This window comes from Varanus komodoensis, unplaced genomic scaffold (assembly GCF_004798865.1).
Source record: "Varanus komodoensis strain SLA01 unplaced genomic scaffold, ASM479886v1 scaffold4, whole genome shotgun sequence".
NCBI classification, from domain to species: domain Eukaryota; kingdom Metazoa; phylum Chordata; class Lepidosauria; order Squamata; family Varanidae; genus Varanus; species Varanus komodoensis.
Window position 1 is genome coordinate 28714997 of NW_025335941.1, and position 19922 is coordinate 28734918.

At 37.3% G+C, this 19922-nt stretch overlaps 1 protein-coding gene across 8 annotated transcripts in view; it reads left to right on the forward strand.

The window, feature by feature from the left end:
* The window catches only part of DCAF6 (DDB1 and CUL4 associated factor 6), a 67775-nt gene that overhangs the window by 7271 nt on the left and 40582 nt on the right, over window positions 1–19922 (forward strand). For all 8 annotated transcript variants that reach the window (XR_006415800.1, XM_044441338.1, XM_044441339.1 and 5 more), the window contains exons 3-10: window positions 3696–3788; window positions 5736–5921; window positions 6891–7004; window positions 7881–8016; window positions 10202–10416; window positions 12811–12904; window positions 16210–16329; window positions 16515–16757. Coding sequence is in view for 7 of the 8 variants with exons in the window: in XM_044441338.1 (XP_044297273.1) it covers window positions 3696–3788; window positions 5736–5921; window positions 6891–7004; window positions 7881–8016; window positions 10202–10416; window positions 12811–12904; window positions 16210–16329; window positions 16515–16757 (1201 nt within the window). In the remaining variant the exon portion in view is untranslated. The remainder of the gene's footprint in view (window positions 1–3695; window positions 3789–5735; window positions 5922–6890; window positions 7005–7880; window positions 8017–10201; window positions 10417–12810; window positions 12905–16209; window positions 16330–16514; window positions 16758–19922) is intronic.

Here is a 19922-nt window from a genome sequence, read left to right on the forward strand (position 1 = left end):
ATAAGAGGAGAAATATTTTTGAACTGTACCTTCCATGTCAAAATGGGCATGTGATTTTAGTAGATGTAACTATCTGTTTTTAATTGGTCTTGGTTAACTGAAAATTAATTTTGAATTCCATCCAAAGTACACAGGTCTCTACTACTCATATTCCTGCTGTCCTCCAAATGGGCAGATTTTTGTTGTGCTTTGGGTGCTGCAGATTGGACGGGAAATCCATTCCATCAGCAGTATCTGTTGCCCTGGCACATAGACACAGATACAACCTTTTGTCAATTTAAGAATGTTATCTTTGCAAAATAGCTCTTATGACTGATGGGCAAGAGAGGATTATCCAGCCCCCTTTTCCTTATGGCAGTTCTTCCTCCTGAAAATGCTACATGGATATCAGGGACACATTGGGCTGTGCTGTGCTGTGTAGGGATCCCAGAAAAGCAGGAACCCTTTTGTCCATAGAAGGAAGATCCAGCCAATTGTAGTTTTCAAACATGTTTTAAAATGGTAAAATTAGAATGTGTTCTTTTATCTCTCATATGTGAATTTCATTATTTAAAGTGCTTGATCTCAGTCTTCAGCTTTACAATCTAAAAGACATAACAGAAAAATGGATGCAGAGAGAGGAGGACAAGCAGAACATCAAGTCCAAAGGATTGTGCATCATTTTAGATATAATATTTTGCTGTTCTATACATCCAAGGGATGCTGAAGATACTTGTTTTTTTTCTAATTTAGAAGATAAAGCAAGAGTGATCAAATTCTTAAATATATTGAAGTTTACTACTACAATTGAAAAGCTTTTATATTGTATCCCTTTCCCGCGCAAGGTTCTTGAGTGGTGGTGACCAGCCAGCTCCAGGCACTCTTGGGTGAGAATGATGATCTAAATCCATTTTAGTCTAGGTTCAGGCCTTGTTTTGACATGGAAACAGCCTTGGTTGCCCTGTATGATGACCTGTGCTGGGAAAGAGACAGGGGGCCCTATAGTGATCCTATTGCTACTTCTGGATCCCCTAGAGGATTTCAGTACCATCTACCATGGTAACCTTCTGGGGGAACACTGTATTTCAGTGGTTCTGCTTCTTCTTGGAAGGTCATATTCAGAAGGTGCATGTTTCGGGAATATTGTTCAACCCCATGGGTTGTCCAGGATGGAATCCCTCAGGGATCTGTTCTGTCCCTACTGGTATTTATCAACAGCATGAAATGTTTAATTGGGTCACCCATAATTTTGGAAAGTGCTGCTATCTGTATGCTAATGACATGCAGTGCTATTTCTCCTTTTCATTGTATTTGAGGCTTTGGCTATACTAACTCAGTGCCTGGCTGAGACAATGAATTGGATGAGAGCTAACTAACTGAAGGTCAATTCAGATAAAACCAAGATGCTGTCTGTGGGTGCTTCTTCTGACTGGATGGAAGGAATTCAGTCTGTTCTAAATAAGGTTGCACTCCCCCAAAGTTTATAACTTGGGGATGCTTCTTGATCCATCTTTGTTACTTGAGGCCCAGGTGACTTCAGTGGCATAGAGTGTCTTCTACCACTTTGGCTGGTGGCCCAGCTGTGCCACTGTCTGGAAAAGGATAGTCTGGTATCAGTAATCCACACTCCCGTAATCTAGATTCCTGCAATGCACTATATGTGGGGCTTCCCGTAAAGACTGTTAGGAAGCTGCAGCATGTGCAAAATACAGTAGCCAAATGAATGACAGAGACTAGACAGTTGAAACACATGACATCAATTCTGGCACACTTGTGTTGGCTGCCTATACAGTGGTACCTTGGCTCAGGAACTTAAAGTATTCCACGACTCTGGTTGCGACCCGAATTGGTCGCAAGCCAAGTCAAATTTCCCCATAAGGTTCAATGTATAAATAAGGTTAATCCATTCTGTAAATATTTTTTAATCAAAAAAATGAAACAAAGTAACAAAGAACAAAGTAACACAGTACAGTACAGTAGAGAACACTAACCTAGGTGGGGGGCAGGTTATTGTTTGGAGGGAGAGTTCCCCTCCATAAGGACATCGGGGAGATCTCTTTCAGGGGTTTCCTCTCTTCTTTGTCTCTTAAGGGTCAATTTTGGTGAAAAATCTGCACGTTCTTGTCACCTTCATTACCACTCTGCACATTCTTTTTACCACCATGCTTGCTCTGCACTTTCTTTGGAGCCATTATTCAATAAGCTTCACAGCAAGTGACCACAGGTCTGTCTGTGTCCACAAATGGGGAAGATGGCCACAATTGCAATTGTGCTTGTGCGGGGAAGATGGCTGCGATTGCAGTTGTGTTTGTGTGGGAACATGGCTGCGATCATGGTCGTCACCCGATGTGGACTTTGCGACCTGAGGCAAATTTCTGTTTGTGACCCATTTGGTTGTGAACTGAGATGTTCGTGATCTGAGGTACCACTGTACATGGTTTTATCCTATAAAGTCCTCCACACCTTGGGACTACAATACCTAATGGAACACTTATCCCAGCCAAGTATCTGAACACTAATATCATGATCTGGGGCCTGCCTCCAGTTGCTACTTTCAACTGAGGCTCAATTCGTGGCAACAAGAAGGGCCTTTTCAGTGGTGGCTACACAGTTATGGAACAAGCTCCCTGCTGTTTCAGTCTTAATATCTTTTCAGCACTAGGTTAAGATAGCTCTGCCACAGGACATTTAATTAGTTGTTGTTATATTGGGACTTGGCTAGCTGCTTAAGCAGATCAGTCTTATAACTTAAGCTTTTGTATCTTTTTATATTTGTTTTAAATTTAATTTTAAAATTTGTATGGTAATCTTATATGGTGCTTTTATTGCTGTTTCTTTTTTATATCGTATTCTATATCATTGTATTCTATGCCAGTCATTCCTTCCATGTTTGAAGATGGAATGTAAATAACAGAATATGCATATGAACAATATGATTACATTTAAATATTAGAATTTATCAAAGAAGGGTCATTGATTTAAGAGTAGAATACAGAAAAATGAAGTTATTGTATATCTTTAAAAATGTGCTTTATCTGTGTTCCTAAATGTTTTCATAAAATCAGTATGAAAACTTTCCAGGATCTTTTCCTTTGAAATTTAACATTACTTTGTTCTAGTATATTTTTTATTTTATCCTTCAAATCTGTTGTTAGTGAGAGCTGGAGTTATCTTTTTTGCAGAAGTTTATATCATTTATATTGCTAGGATGACTATACATAAGAATTTGCTTTACAAATCATCACAAATAGTGATGATTTGGGTCTGCCTTGATTTTTCTCATAACTGATATTTTTTAGTGTTCTTTATCAAATAGACTGCAGTTGGAAGTGAAATGTACCATTTATGAAGTTAGAAATGCAAATGTGCAAGTGGCCATACAGAGTATATGTATAATTAACAATGTTAAACAGTGTTTCCACATGCAGAATGTAGAATATTTTTTCATGCTAAGGTCTTCAAAAGGGAGACTAGCTCTTTCACACATAGAAGAGGAATTCTGGGTCATGGTGAAAACCAGGACTTTCTCCAATCTTGTCTTTTGCACCTCGTGCCCCCAGTGTAGTGGGAATTTAAAAACAGTTAATTTTCAAGGGTACTATGTTCTTATCTAGTACAGCTAAATGTTTTTAGCATATCAATATCAGATTGGTTACTATAGCTGCCTAACATTTTTTTGCTTATAAGTTAATTTTTATTTTAATATGTGCCCACAGGTGAATACAATTTGCTGGAATGATACAGGAGGATATATTTTATCTGGATCAGATGATACTAATCTTGTAATTACTAATCCATATAGTAGAAAGGTAAGACAATCTGTTGTCCCCTTACTTATTCTTTGGTTTATGCATTTTTATTTAAAATATATGTAACTCACTTTTCAGGGCACACTATCCTTATAGGACAGCTTGCAATACTACAGAAATATGGCATACCTTTCTGTTGCAGACACACATGCAGTAGTTAATGATTTTTAAGCATCAAATGCAGGAGGTGTGGGCTGCGGAATCATCAATACGCTGATGATACCCAGCTTTACCTCTCGTTCTCCACTAGTCCAGGTGAGGCAGTGGCTGTGCTGAACCGGTGCTTGGCCGAGGTAAGGGAATGGATGAGGGCCAATAAACTGAAACTCAACCCAGACAAGACGGAGGTCCTGTTGGTTGGCGGATCGGGTTTCGGAGAGGGTGGATTTGACCTGGTCCTGAATGGTGCAACACTCCCTCTTAGGGATAAGGTCCGCAGCTTAGGAGTACTCCTCGACCCGGAGCTTTCTTTGGAAGCTCAGGTGACAGCGGTGGCGAGGAACGCCTTCCTTCAGCTTCGGCTGATTAATCAGCTGCGCCCCTACCTGGAGTACGACTGCCTGGCGACAGTGACACACGCGCTGGTGACTTCCCGCCTAGACTTCTGTAACGCGCTTTACGTGGGGCTTCCCCTGAAGACAGTCCGAACACTTCAATTGGTACAAAATAGAGCTGCCAGGTTGCTGACGGGGACGGGGCGTTATGCTCACATGACTCCAGTCCTCCGTCAGCTTCACTGGCTTCCCATTGAAGCCCGGGCCCAATTCAAGGTGTTGATTATGACCTACAAAGCCCTAAACGGCTTGGGTCCTGGCTACCTGAACGAGCGCTTACGTCCGTATATGCCCGACCGCCCTTTGAGATCTGCGGGAGAGTCCCTTCTCCAGGAACCCTCCATGAAAGAAATTAGGAGAGTAAGTACCCGGAGGAGGGCTTTCTCTGCGGTGGCGCCCAACCTATGGAATTCACTCCCCAAAGAGGTCCGCCTGGCACCGTCGTTACTGGTTTTTCGGCGTCAGGTAAAGACCTTTTTATTTAAACATCATTTCAATTGTTAAAACATATGATCTGGCCTGGGCAACTTCTTCTTCCTTCTCTTTCTCCTCCTATATTTTTATTTTATACTGATAATTTTAATTTTGTGTTTGTAAATCAATGTATTTTTGTATTTTTCTATTTAATGGTAATTTATTATGTACTATTGTATTTCAATGTATTTTATCATGTTGTAAGCCGCCCCAAGGTTTCGGCAAGGGGCGGCATAGAAATGTTATAATAATAATAATAAAAAAATGTGAATAAATGTGACTTCAAGGATTTTTGGTTTTTTTTTTTTTGGTTAAAGACAGCAATAATGAGACCTTATGTGTCTCCATGCAGGAGAGAATTATAAAGGTGTGGGACCACAACTGAGAAAGTTGTGTCCCTGACACCTGGCATCTTAATGGTTCTTTCTGGTAGGCCAGAGAATAGGGCCTTCTCAATGCTGATCTTAAGGCCTGGGACACATACAGTTTAGTATGTTGTTGATAAAGATTATATTTGAAAGGAGTGCTTTTTCTGATATTACACACTTCCACAAATGTCGTACTTATGCTTAACCCTAAAAAGGTATTCTGAATAAAAGAGTTGCTGTAAAATGCATTAAGCCAGTCATTACCATGTAGAGCAGTTTTCAGTGCCACTTTGTTACCATGAAATCTCTGTAGGTCTTCCACATGTCCCGTGCATAATACAATGTTCAAATTCCTCTTTAGTCACAATGTAACTGTTTGATCTGGAATAAGTTAGGCTAGTTTCAGCCTAAACTAGCCCAGGCTAGATTATCAAGATGAACTGGAATGATGTGGCCCAATCTTTTGAGACTATGATGGGAAAGCAAGATAAGATTGTTATTTTTTTTCCTGTATTACCTAATTTAAAATGTTAATGAACTGTATTTTCTAGGTTTTAACAACCATTCGTTCAGGACACCGGGCAAATATTTTTAGTGCAAAATTCTTACCATGCACTAATGATAAGCAGATTGTGTCATGTTCTGGAGATGGAGTCATTTTTTATACTAATGTTGAGCAAGATGCTGAAACCAACAGACAGTGCCAATTTACATGCCATTATGGAACTACTTATGAGGTAGTATAATACAGAATTTCACATCTTGTTGTTGTAAAGACTAATGGCTAGCTATTAACTTCATACTATAATTTCCTAACCTAAAAGTTGGAAAAAAAGACAATCTTGTTCAAAGTGTTTCTCCTATGTTCATCTCTGTTATTTAAAGCATTCACTTCAGGGCTATTTTGTAGTATTCCTTATTATCAATTTATACAGGAGAATGGAAGATTTTTTGTCAGAGAACTGTATTTTCTTGTGGTTAACCTTTCTGGATCATGTGTCACAAGTGGGCAGCCCCTTGCAAAAAGTGAATGGCTTTGCCCTTTCTCTTTCTCAACTGCTCATTCCCCAGTTGTCCCATTTCTTCTGAATCTGTCTTCTTGAAAATTATCATCCCATATGGCATTCTCTGTCTGAAAGAAGCCTCTAATTGGTTCTAATAAAGGCTTTTTTCAAGCTTTGGGCAGAGGGATGACATGGGCAGATTGGACAGATAGCACAGGCTATGTCTGGCCCATGGGCCAGAGATTTCCACCCTTGTTTTAATTAATTAATGTAAAATTATTAGGCCACCTTTAAGGTAGAACCCTGTAATTTATACTCTGCTTTTCCATCCTTCCAGCAAACCACCTCAAAAACATACTATACAGTTGCACTATGATGCAGCTATATGTTATATCCTGTGAACCAGTGTGTGTGTGTACGCATAATTGTTTTTCAAAATCTTTCCAAGTTTATATATGTGTTGCTTATAAGAGCTGTTTCAGTTCAAGTTAACTCCCCACCCCTTAATTGATACCAAATTATTATGCAGCAGTGGCTTGTACTTGTGCCAGAATGCATATGGACAGAGGAAATTGCTGTTAAAAACCCAACACTTGACTGTTCTCAACATACAGAACATGTTATGCATTGTTTTTATATTGACCTTAATTTCTAAAGCGTGTGTGTGGCCATGCTTAAATGTTCATATTTTTATTGTTACAGATCATGACAGTCCCAAATGATCCCTATACGTTTTTGTCTTGTGGAGAAGATGGAACTGTAAGATGGTTTGATACTAGGATCAAGACAAGTTGTACGAAAGAAGATTGTAAAGATGTAAGAGATGCTTTTATAAGAGGGTGTGAATAAAGAACTGTATTGTGTTCAGAACCTACCCTGCTTAGGTGCTGCTTTTAAGGATTCTAGTGGGGTTACCAAGATATGGGAAGACAAAGCTATATATCTGAAAAACTATAATCTGATAGTTTTGAAATACAGTTTATTTGGCATGTCAAAATAACACAATCAGCAGGGAGTTTTTAACTAGTTGGGTAACTTTCAGTGCTACATTTCATGAATTATTTGACATGATACAATGGTTTGTGACAGAGCATCCTTTATCTGAATGACAAGAGAATATAAAAATTACTTAGGAATGAGAGTATCAGTATTTTATTTGTCTAAATATAGACTATTATACTCATTTTTTTAAAAACTTATTATTACATGAGAGAGTTGCTTCTCAAGTACACATTTTACTTAACTGTGTCTTTTACCACTCTTACATATGGTAATCAGTATTGTCCTTTTTCTGTTGTACCTATTTTTGGTTCTTAATCTCTGCATTGCTCTTTACATCCAATTATCATTACATAAATCTAATCTGATGCAATCCTTTTAAACTAGTTGAGACAATATCTGTCTCTTGTGATCTACTTTGTGACCACCTCTTCCACAAGAAAATCCGAAAACTGAAGATTAAATATTGTGTTTACAGTTGAAAATTACTGTTCATGTATCATGCTTTTGTTTACCTAGTCCTGCAGCAGTCATTCCCTTCTCTCTTCCAGTGCTTAAAATCTTGTTTAATGAGATCCGATTTAGCCTTTTCCAAGATATAACCATCTAGATGTTAATTGTTAGCTTGGTAGGATGAGATACTAGGTTTGTATGTGCTTGTTAAGTAAGGGCAGTATTTTCTTTTCATTCTAGGATATCTTAATAAACTGTAGGAGGGCTGCCACCTCTGTAGCAATCTGCCCCCCAATACCATATTACCTTGCAGTTGGTTGCTCTGATAGTTCAGTAAGAATTTTTGATCGGCGAATGCTTGGCACAAGAGCAACAGGTAGGAAAGTGCTTGCATGATAGTACAAAGTGAGCTACTTTTGATCTACTCAGAAATGTTTCTCTATCAGAAGGAAATTCCTTTAGTTTTTAGCCATGGTAAATAAATATAGAAGTTAAATAATGCTTTCAAAATAGGAATGGGAACCTTGTGGAACCTTGGTTAATTCCTCCAGAAGGTCTAATGTGGTCTGTATTCCATCGGGTTACACTCCTCCTGAAGACTCCAATTGTTAATTTGGGTATGCTCCTGAAGTTGAATTTGAATACCCAGGTTTCAGAAGTGGTCAGGAGCTTGTAGCAACTGTTCCCCTTCTGGAGATACCTCTTCTGCCCATGGCGGCACATACCTTGTTTGGAATGTTATAATGTTCTGTCTGTGAAGGTGCCTTTTAAAAGTATTAAAAAACTCTAGCTGGTTCAGGATAGTAAGGCCAGAGTGTTTACCAGGGCTGTTTATGACCTAAGAACAGCCCAATGCAATTTTATATGGTATGTTATGTTCTAAACTGCACAGAAAGCTTTGGGTATTGGATGGTATAGCAAGAAAATTAATTAAAATATACAACTTGGGATTAGGATATGCAAACGACTGTATTCTCACATATGAGGCTGTCTGGGATAGAGCATCTTTAGGGTAAGCCCTTCACTTGGTCCTACTGCCATCAGAGGCATATTTGATGCAAAGATAAGAGAGGACCTTCTCAGTGGCCTCCCCTAGACTGCAGAATCCTGCCAAGGAAGACTAGGATGGCTGCTTCTTTGTTCTCCTCCTTTCAGCAGACAAGGGCATTTTTATCTGGGTAGGCCTTTGGCACATAAGCTCATCTGCTGCTGGAAGGATTTTTCACTGGTTGGGTGCTGTTTATTTCTTGCACTGTTGCATTTTAAACTTGTTTTTATGTTCTGTTTGGTTGTTTTAATCACTATTATTGCTAGTTCTTGATTGAAAGGTGAGATATAAATTTAATAAGGGATTGTGAGTGCAGGCTAAGAGGAGGCTTCAGAAAACATCACTCTCTACTGTTCATTTGAACTTTTCAAGAAATGTGCAAAAACAGGTGGATAGCATAGAATGTTTCCAGTGAGTAAGATTAATGTACTATAGAACTGCTCTATAGTCTCATTATGATCATTGTAGTAGGTAAATTGTGGAACCTTAGGAATTGCTGCTTAGTTAAAATACATTTAACTTTTGGTACCATTTACATTTCCAAGTAAGAAATTAAGTGGATAAAAAAGAGTAATGCTGTAATTGTCTACAAGTATTTTTAGTGCAAAAGGAATGCATTCAAGCCACCCATTTCCACTACACTAAATGGATGAATAGTTTCACCTCATTGTGTCCCACAATACAAAGTTCAGGAAAAACAGGAGTGGCAATATTTTGGGCTTTTAATTTAAAAAAAGTAAGGAATCAGGATTAACATTTCTAAAATTATATGTTGTGTAAGGAAAGAGAATATAGACCTTACTAGAACCTGGGATTATCTGAGGTAGGTGAATGGTAGAAAATTTCAGAACATAAAAAGTGATGTAGATAATACAGTGCATGGTTAATATGGAATTAATTGGCCATAAGCTTAAATGGCTTTAAGGATATTAGACAGCCGTATGGAGGATAAGACTCTCAATGGATAACAGTTTTATTATTTATGTATTCGATTTATATCCTGCTTTTTTCTTATGAACTCAAAGTGGCTTACATCTTCCTGCTCTTAATCTTCTTCGCACAACAACAGCCCTGTGAGGTAGGTTGGGCTGAGAGTCTGTGACTGGCCCAAAGTTAGCCGATTGGCTTCATGGGCCAGCGGAGACTAGAACCCAGATCAGCTGAGTCCCAGTCCTGAACTCTTAAGCACTACATCAAACTGGCCTGGTTAAGGCTGTATGCTACCAGGACTGGGGGCAGTATGCATCTCAGTAACAGTTACTATAGAACAATAGCAAGAGAAGTATCCTCATGATCTAAGTATGGACTTCTAATTGGCCAGCACTGGAAATAGGAGACTGGACTAGTTAGGAGTTTGGTCTGATCAAACAGGACTTTTATGAGGGATTTTGTAATTTTCAAAGTGTCTTGGAAAGCACCCTAATCCCCTTTCAATTTAACACTTGACAGGAAATAATCATTACATTGATTTGTATATGTGTAATGGAAAATGTACTCATTTTTTAAAATGTAGGTAACTATGCTGGTCGGGGTACTACAGGATTGGTGGCACGTTTTGTTCCTCCCCACCTTAACAACAAATCCTGTCGGGTAACATCTTTGTGCTACAGTGAAGATGGGCAAGAAATTCTTGTGAGCTATTCTTCAGACTATATCTACTTGTTTGATCCCAAAGATGACACAGCTAGAGAACTTAAAGTTCCTTCTGCAGAAGAAAGAAGAGAAGAAGTAAGTGCTCCATAGCAACTGGAGTTAATTTTCTTTGTTAGCACAGACTAGCTTTACTGAAAATAAATTTGCAGGAGCAATCTTCCTATCATAAGATAGTTTGAAAGGGAAAATAAAAATACCATTCAGTATTTTTAGATGTTACATTATTGGACGAGATTTTGCTTGTAGAGTCTGATTAAAATCCTGCTAAAATAAACAAATCAGAAATCTCTGCTATGAGATTTACTTCAGAGGTTGGGGGAAATGAATTCTCAGTTAGAACAGTTTGCAAGTCAATATTTATATTTTTTATAATGTTTTCCTGATAGTTCCTTCTTGAACTAATGAACATTAACCATACTGTTATATTCTCTTGTTTAAACTGAGAGTTAACCTGTATCTGCTTGGAGAGCAGTTGATCATCTTTGAGTTGGTTCACACATAATGGGAAACCATGGAGAGCATTTGTTTGGTAGAATATGTACCATACATATGCAATAATAATTTTTGCATTTCAGTCACTTCATATTTTACAGATATTTAACATACTACTAACTTTGCCCCTAGATCTGCAATCTAAAAGTACAAACATAAATGAGAGAGAAGAGGAAAGGAAGAAATTCTAGGGGAGTGATGTGAATGTATGTTGTACTGTGCATAGAATGGTAGCTCCTTAGGGACTACAGTGCAGTAAAAAAAAAAATCAAACCATAGAAGAACCTGTCTATCTGCATGTAACTGTAACAAATATTTGCACAACTGTGTTAGGTATACTCTTTTGGTTAGTGTAAATGTATGTTAAATGTTTAAAAATCTTAGGTGACTACTTAAAAAAGAAAACCTGCAATTGTTCAGGAGCAAATTGCAGGTATGATTAGGGGATTTGTCACTTGCCATGATTTATTCTTCAGTATACCTTCACCTGTAAACTTGCTCTCTAGAGGTGCTAGTATGTTCCATGTGATGGCTGCAGAAAAACTTCTGGACCAACTTAACAATATTAAATTCTACTCTAAATATAGAAGCAACTGTGTATTAATTACAATGTTTCCTTGAAGACAAAAATATGAGCATGAAATTCTAAGAATTCCTCAATGTTGTTTGTCCTAAAATATGTTACTCTTTTCATGTAATACAGAAGGGTGGTCGTGATATTAACAACTGCATAAATAGAGAAATATTTTTTCAGACATTCCTAAGACAAAATTCTCTCTAAATTCTAGAAAATAAACAGCTGAAATTCAGGGAATCGCATAGCCAGGTTCATTTCCACTATGCTGTTTCAGTTTATTGAAAATGCTGCTCATGTGCATATTCTTACATGCACATACAATACATGACAAATCTTGTTTGAAACTGGGGAGAGGAAGGGATTTTAAATGAAAATGTACATTAAATATATTTTAAATACTGCACTGTTTAGCTTACTATCCCCTGAATGTAAAAGGCCTACCTCAGTTAACCCAACCCCAAAAATAGTCCTTCATTCTTCATTGTTCTGAAAGTACAAACATTGCTGACATATAATACTGAATTATAGTAAACAAAAAGCTGCAATTCTGTATCCAGAAATAAAGCTTCACAAAATAAACCAGTGATGTGGGGAAGAAGCTAACTAAACATGCAATTGAATAAAAAAATTTTAATTCAAGTTCCAATAACAAGGTAGATTTTAGGTAGTCTAAACTAATATCACACGATAAGTGACTATATTTGTCTTTTAAGACCATTTTTTAAAAAGTGTACAGATGTTCTTCCATGCTAATTTTCTTTGCATGCATTGGTAGACCAATAAATGTCTTAGTACATTCTTCTTGCTTATTTAGGTTTGAAACTAAATGGAGAATAATAAAGAAGCAAACCTGATAACACAATAACATAAGCGTGAGAAGAGGCATTCAAAACAGAAAGGACAGATAATTCCATATAGGAGAATGACTATAAGGAGGAATCATACAGTCTGTTCCCAGTCTTTGCCATGACCTCAGATCTAAAATCTTCCACCAGTAGTTTCTTTACCCAAGCATATGATCAATAGTCCCCCATAACTGCACAGAAAAAGTGACAAGCAGTTTGTGCAATTGCATAGATTAGAAGGGCAGACTTGCCAGAAAAAATTAAAAATTCTACTAATCCTGTGCAAGTCCTTGAGTGTATTTAATGTAGCTCATGAATAACAAATCAGACATGCTGTGGCTGCATTGGTGCTCTCTGTTTTCTTTTCTAAGCTGTATTTATCAAACAGAGTTGCCAGTTGATCTAATAAAAATTAGATTATGTTTTGAGTTCCTATAATAAAAGTTTGATGTTAGTTTTAGTTTATACAATGCTTCTGCCTTTTCAATTAACTTTTGCTAGGAATAGAACAAGTGTTTGCATCTTAAACATCCTTGCTTGTCTTTGTTTCTGCAGTTACGGCAGCCTCCTGTCAAACGTTTGCGACTAAGAGGAGATTGGTCAGATACTGGACCAAGAGCAAGGCCTGAAAGTGAAAGAGAGAGAGATGGTAATTGGGTTTTGTTTGTTTGTTTGTTCCCTAATTTCAATTCAAAATGTGCTACTTTTATGAACATTAGGTGTCAGTTGCTAAAATCTATAATTTTAGATGCTGAGTTTTAGATAGAGCACTTCTGTATTTTCAATACTAGCTCTCTCTTTTCATGCCAGTTTTGGTACAGGCATCCTAGTTAAGTTGCATTAAGTTGGTTTTTCCCATTGCATTCCAACTGGAGAACTTTGACATAATATTGATTAACAACCCAGGAAAATGAGCCCCCACATTCTGGAATCAGGTATTAACAGCACTGTCCTGTACATGCCTAAAGAGGTAAGCCCTATTGAGATTGCTGGAGCTAACTTTCAAATTAATGGGTATAAGATTGGAGCTTTTCTTGCAAGCCTTCTGTAACTAGGTTTTATACTGTTTCTTTGTTTTTAATCTGTCTCTGTTGTAAGGTTTTGTAAGTATTTTGTTTCATTTAGTTATAACCAGCTTTGAGAAAAGCAAGCTGTGAATTTACTAATTAATAAATCAATGTATCTCTAACTTGCAGATTTTCTTTACTGTAGTGGATCTTTTTAAAATTATAAATAAGGATTATTGTATAACTGCTGGGCTTAATAGAAGCATCACTTTCAAAATATGGGAAGTACTTATTCTCCTCAACTCAGCACTGGTCAGACCTCAGCTTGTATACTGTGTCCAAGTTCTGAGCACCCTAGTTTAAGAAAGATGCAGCATGCTGAAACAAGGGTAACAAGGATGATCCAGGGTCTGGAAACAAAGTCCTGTGAAGAGAAACTGAGGGAACTGGACATGTTCAGCCTTGAGAACAGAAGACTGAGGGGAGATATGATAGCACTCTTCAAGTACCTGAAAGGTTGTCACAAAGAGGAACAGAATCTTTTCCTGATCATCCTAGAGTGCAGGACATGGAATAACAGACTCAAGCTGCAGGGAACCAAATTCCTACTAGATATCAGGGCAGGTTTCCTGTCTGTTAGGGCAGGATGACAATGGAACAAATTACCTTGGAAGATTGTGGGCTCTCCCACACTAGAGGCATTTAGGATGCAGCTGGATAGCCATCTGAGAAGGATGGTGTAACTTGGAGACCTGCAATAGCAGGATGTTGGACCAGTGACCTTCTTGGCCCTTTCCAACTCTTATTCTGTTTCTTGAGAATAGTTGCCTCTGTATATTGATTAAGAAGTTCTTCTAACTTTTCTTAACTCTACTTATAATTTCTTTATTATGATTATGTTCATTTCAGCAGTACCATCATAATTTTTATCTGTTTACTTGGGAGTCCTGTTGAATTTAGTGGAGCTTAAGTTTGATTGATTTTTCTTGCAGCCTTTGTCTTCTAAATAGATACTTTTCTAAAATGTCTGTGAATTACATAGCACAATAGAGCCAGGATCTTGTTTGAATCCTTCTATAGAAATACAACCGTGAGAACAAATATTGCTATTTACAGAGCATGTTAATATTCTGAAATATCAAGCTTTTCTGTACCACTAAATATTAAGAAAATTCTCTAAGCCGTTTCCATATAAAAAGTCACAATTATAATTACATTTAAAATACAATTTAAAAATAATGCAATAATGATAAATACACCGATCAGTAAAATGGAATAACCTGGCTAATTTAATTACAGGCTAAGAAAAGCCTAGTTGAACAAGTGGCATTTAAAATAATTCTTTTGCCAAATTTTCCACCTCCTGAACTGCTTGAGGGAGATTTTTCCACAGGGTGAGTACTACTGCTGAGACATTACATAATGACTTTCCAATGATTTGGAATGACCAGCAAAGGTAGATTATCCCTACCCAGGAATGTTTGTAGTTGGCATACCAGTTGAAGCTGGTAGTAGGCACTCTGAGCCAGCATTTACCTGAGCATCCAGTGATGGATGAAGGCTCACTCTTACGTAGTTTAAGGTGCTCCCTCAATCAGAGTGCTGCCCAATCCAGAACAGGCAAACAGCCAATTCCAGCCTATTGAGTCTCTGACTTGTCAAGATTCTGCTTCAGTTTATTAGTCCTCATCCAAGCCATAACTTCATTCATTGTCCAATTCAACATGTATACATCCTTTCCTGATCCCATTCCCACAGAGAAATAGGTGCCATCTACATACTTGTAATAGCGTTCTCCAAAACTTCATATAGATATTGAATAGCATTGGGTAGAAGGTGGTACTCTGTGGCACCAGAGTTCAGTTGACATGAGGCTGAGGTGCAGTCACCTAGTGCTATTCTCTGGTATGAGAATAGCACTGTAAAACAACACCTCCAACTCCCAATGACAGTTCAGGGGCATACCATGGCCAATAGTATCAAAAACTGCCAGGACATCCAGAAGTAGTAACAGGATTGCATGGCCTTTCAAGAAACAAAAGGAAAATCTGGGCATGAACAGGCTTTTTCCACACTTGACAAAATCAAATCATATGAGCTTGTGGCCTTGTTGACTTGAGTGTTCTCAGATTTACTTAAACCTGGTAAGAGCTTGTCAAAAAAGGCTTTGTTACCGAGAGAACCTAAAAGATGGAATATGCTTCAAATAAACAAGAAGGGGAAGACGGATCATTTCCATAACACAAGTCGCAGCCTTGAATTTATAGGAGTTGAGCAGGGCTGTCAAGGAGAGGAGATTTTAGGAGGCATTTATTCATAGGGTCACCATAAGTTGGAGATGACTTGACAGCATGTAACAACTGTCTGTCCAAACAAATGCAATTTTTAGCTGGGGATATTATTTAATGCACAAGGGTTGCAGCACAAGGGTGTTAGAGATGCAGGTCCCTGCTGTGAAACATGGCTAAAGAAATGATCTGTCTTAGATTCCATTGGAAACAAATGTAATAGAAATAACAATGTTCAAATAACAATGTATGGTAGCTATTGGAATATATTGCTGGCTAAGGAGAGGGTTGGTATCTTATTTACTATCTTTGGCCTTCTTTATCACTTTCCTTACTCATTTATTTCTGCCATCAGCTTTCATTTTCTGTTCTCCAACAATGTATGGGATAGATAGTAGAAACCTAGTACAATTGAACTTTAATTACTTGGGAAGGTATTTTATGAAAGAACGCATTATATAATATTCCACCACTCATTTTACAAAACAAAAAATTAGTAACAAATGAGTTTCATTGTTAAAAAAATGAGTTCCATTGTTGTTTGATCTGTAGTAAGTGGCTACAAGAGAGAGGACCTTTTCAGTTGTAGCATCCCCATTTATGGAATGCCCTCATCAAGGATGCTTTGAGTAAAAGCATTAACATCTCTTTATGCACAGGTGAACAGAGCCCTAATGTTTCATTAATGCAAAGGATGTCAGACATGTTATCAAGATGGTTTGAAGAAGCAAGTGAAGTTGCACAGAGTAACAGAGGAAGAGGACGATCTCGGTCTAGAGGTGAATGCTTTTAATAACTCTCAACATGAACTGACAAAATAATTTGTATATAATAACATATTTAAGCTATAAACTCAATGATTTCACATTTTCTTAAGATACTGCATGGAAGATATTATTTGTGCCAAATAAATAACTGTAGCATGGTGTCTTAAAAATAGTTGCGGGGTTTGTTTTTCCCAAAGGCGGGACCAGTAGATCAGATGTTTCTGCTGCTGGAAGCCTCTTGACAAGTGCAGAATCAGAGGCTGCAATGGAAGTGGATGGTCCTGAGCAGATGCAGTCATCATCATCTACAGTGTCAGCTCATGCTCCCTCGACATCTTCCTCAGCTGAGAGTCCCCCTTCTACTTCTTTACTATCTTCACCTGACAATGAACAAAGACCTTCCTTAGAGACACCTACTCCTCCTACACTCCATCAGTCTGGTATGCTATAAATAAAGTTCCTCTTAAAACAATTTAGGTAGCGCATCTGTCTAAGCTTGTTAAATATCTGGTATTATTGGGATGTGGATTTATTATATCAGTATTCAGCAAATATGTGTATTTATAGTTGTTAGGGATCACATGTTCCTAAAGAGGGGAAGCTCAAGGGGAAAGACTAATCTTGTATTTTTTAAGAGTACTGTTATTTTCAGTATCTCACTCAGAGTTATGCCAGATTGCAGTTTGGCTGTAATTTGCTACAACACAGTCATTCATCTATTGTGACCTGCCCCTGAAAGGCATGCAATAAAATGTCAAGTTCTCTGGGCACTACTACTGTGACTCTTTCTCAGTATTGTAGTACACCCTGGGTGTTACAGGGACTATTCTTGAGTTGCATCCTCTGCTCTGATGTTTTGCTGACAGTTTCTGTCTTTCTGGTGTGGAGCTTGAAATTAGTTTAATCATAGTTATTCTAACATCAGGGAGCCATATGGCTAATGGAGCAGGTTAGAAATGTAATAATAATAATAATAATAATAATAATAATAATAATAATAATAATACTTTTTGCCCAAATAATGTATTGCATCTGAAGTAACTCCATTCTATAACTTGTAAGGGTTTACATGAAGATGTAGCACTATAGGGAAAGTCAAAATATTTGTTGAGAACCAAAAAGCACCTTTATATGTATCCAAAGGCTTGGGCATGGTCATTGGAATTATTTTACTTTGAATATGAGATGCTGATGCCATATCAAACTCCTTTGAAAGTTACCTCATTTTCAAAAGCTTCCTGTAGTGTGGGGGCCTACTGTTTAAGAAGCATGAGAACAAAGATCCCTTGGTCACAAAACAGGTTGTGTGGTTTGGCCCTAACCATTGTGTTTGTATAATTATGTATTACATAATCTATCAAACAGCTGATATGTCTTAATTCCACTAAATACACCATACATAAAATTAAACCACATAACCTTAGAGATGTTGATTATAATGATAGCTTTTCATTTTTATCACTTGTAGATCAATGTTTATGTGTTTTGGTGCACTCACTGCCATCATATGAAGGGAAAGCACTAATTCTTCCCCCTGCCCCCTTTCATCTCTTGTATTCCTTTGTACTAGGTTTTGCTATTTATAACTACGTGTGAACAGTTTTATGCGCAGTTCTCCAAATTGTTTAATGGCAGAAGTAAAGATTCTTGATTATCAAGAGCTCACAGTACCTTTATTTCCCTTGCGAAGTAGAATATTATATCTACAGAACATGGAACCTCACCTATACTTTCTGCAGAGAGAATTGGTGCTGGATCACTGTGAATATGTCATTCCAACATTGCTGCACTTTCTTATGCTGTTATCACACAGGTGCTACTGTGCAGTTTAATTTGGGTATCTGTGATTTAGAAGGCAATCACATTTGACAAAAACATATAAAATTGCATCTTTATGAGGCAAAGATGTATGCTTATTGAGCATGAGAAAGAACTAAGATTGAGCCAAAGTAAATGCTGTAGGAAAATAGTTTCAGAAACAACTAATAGGAAATGCAAAGAATAGTAGTGGCATTTTATTCCATTTCACCTAGGCTCCTTTTTACATTACATTCTGTTTTATTCCGTTATATGATTTGAATAGTGTTTTAAATTGCTTTAATTGTAAATTCTGTCACATTTTTGTGATGTGTTGAGGACAAAATGGTGGCATAGAAAAAGATTGTTTTAAATCTTTCCATAGAATCTCCATATAGGGAAATTACACAGGAAACTATACAAATATAGAAACTATACAAATGTGATAAAAATAGAAAACTGAATATTTCTGTGTAGGAAAAACTATATGTGATAAGGCTTTACAGTTGTTTGATTCCATGAATGAAACTGAAGACAGTCTCGAGAGCTACTTTACATTATCCGTTCCGTGTTTTCAGCTGTATAGAAGACAACAGTATATCCATAGTAAATTTGATTTCTGAAATAAACGTACAGCAGTATATAGTGCATTAGTCAAGGTGAAAGGGAATAGGCTAGCAAAGACTAATGAATACAGGAGCCCCATTATGAATTGAGTTTAATTGTCCTCACATAGAACAAAGGTACAGCATCGTCAAACGGCATTCATACTTGTGAATCAGTCTAGTTTGGCCTTCCCCAACAGGTACCCTCCAGATGTTTTGGGCTTCAACTCCCATCAGCCCCAGACAACATAGCCAATCATCAGAAATCCTTGGAGGTAGAGATTATCAGGTTGGGGAAAGCTTATCTAGTTGCTGATTACTGTTCACAAATCACAGCATTTCATTTATGGGTGGATAAATATCAAGTGAAGGAGCTTGAATTTGAAAGGTGCAAAGCCATAATATGCTTAGTGTAATTGTTATTTCCAACCTTTCTGTCCAACCCTGTCTCTGCCCTGAGTAGAGCAGCATGAACTAGTAATGTGCTTGCTTGTTGATTAACACCAAGAGTATGAAAAAAGTTGAGTGGCTGTTAAGTGCAAACTGGGCCTAAGTGTTCAGATTTTTTCAGGAAAAATGTTTAAAGTCAGCATGTAAAACTTGTGCTCTACTAAATTGATTATGGAATGATGGTTTCTATAGCTTTTCAGAATTCTTTATCAATTTTGAATTGTTTTCCAAAATTGCTTTTCATGCTCAGATGTAGATTTTTATGACTTTAAAATATGCTTGTTCAGCTATAATATGGAGTTACTACAGATGAAATCAAATTTGTAAATGTGAGATTCTGATACAGAGTTTAATAACAGTCCTGTTGAGAAAATGAATTCTGTACTAAAAGCAATTTTATTCACCGATATTATACTGATAGAACTTTAGTAGACTGTTGTGGTGTGAACCACTTCATACTAAAAAAAATGACAGGGTACCATTTTTGTTCAGTTTATTTCATTTGCTTGTGTGTATTATGAATCAGAAACTTACATTTTTGCTTTCTGAGACTATACATTTTATATATGCAAAGGCATATTTTACTTTCCTGTGAAGAAATGCATCTTCTAAATATTTTTTGAACAATCACAATGATAGTAAATTCACTGTGTTGTGGCTGTTACAGCCAAATTTTTCTTCGGGTTATATAGTTAACTATTTGAATCAGTTTAATTCCCTCAAATTCTGTTGGCTTAAATCATATTTGAAATA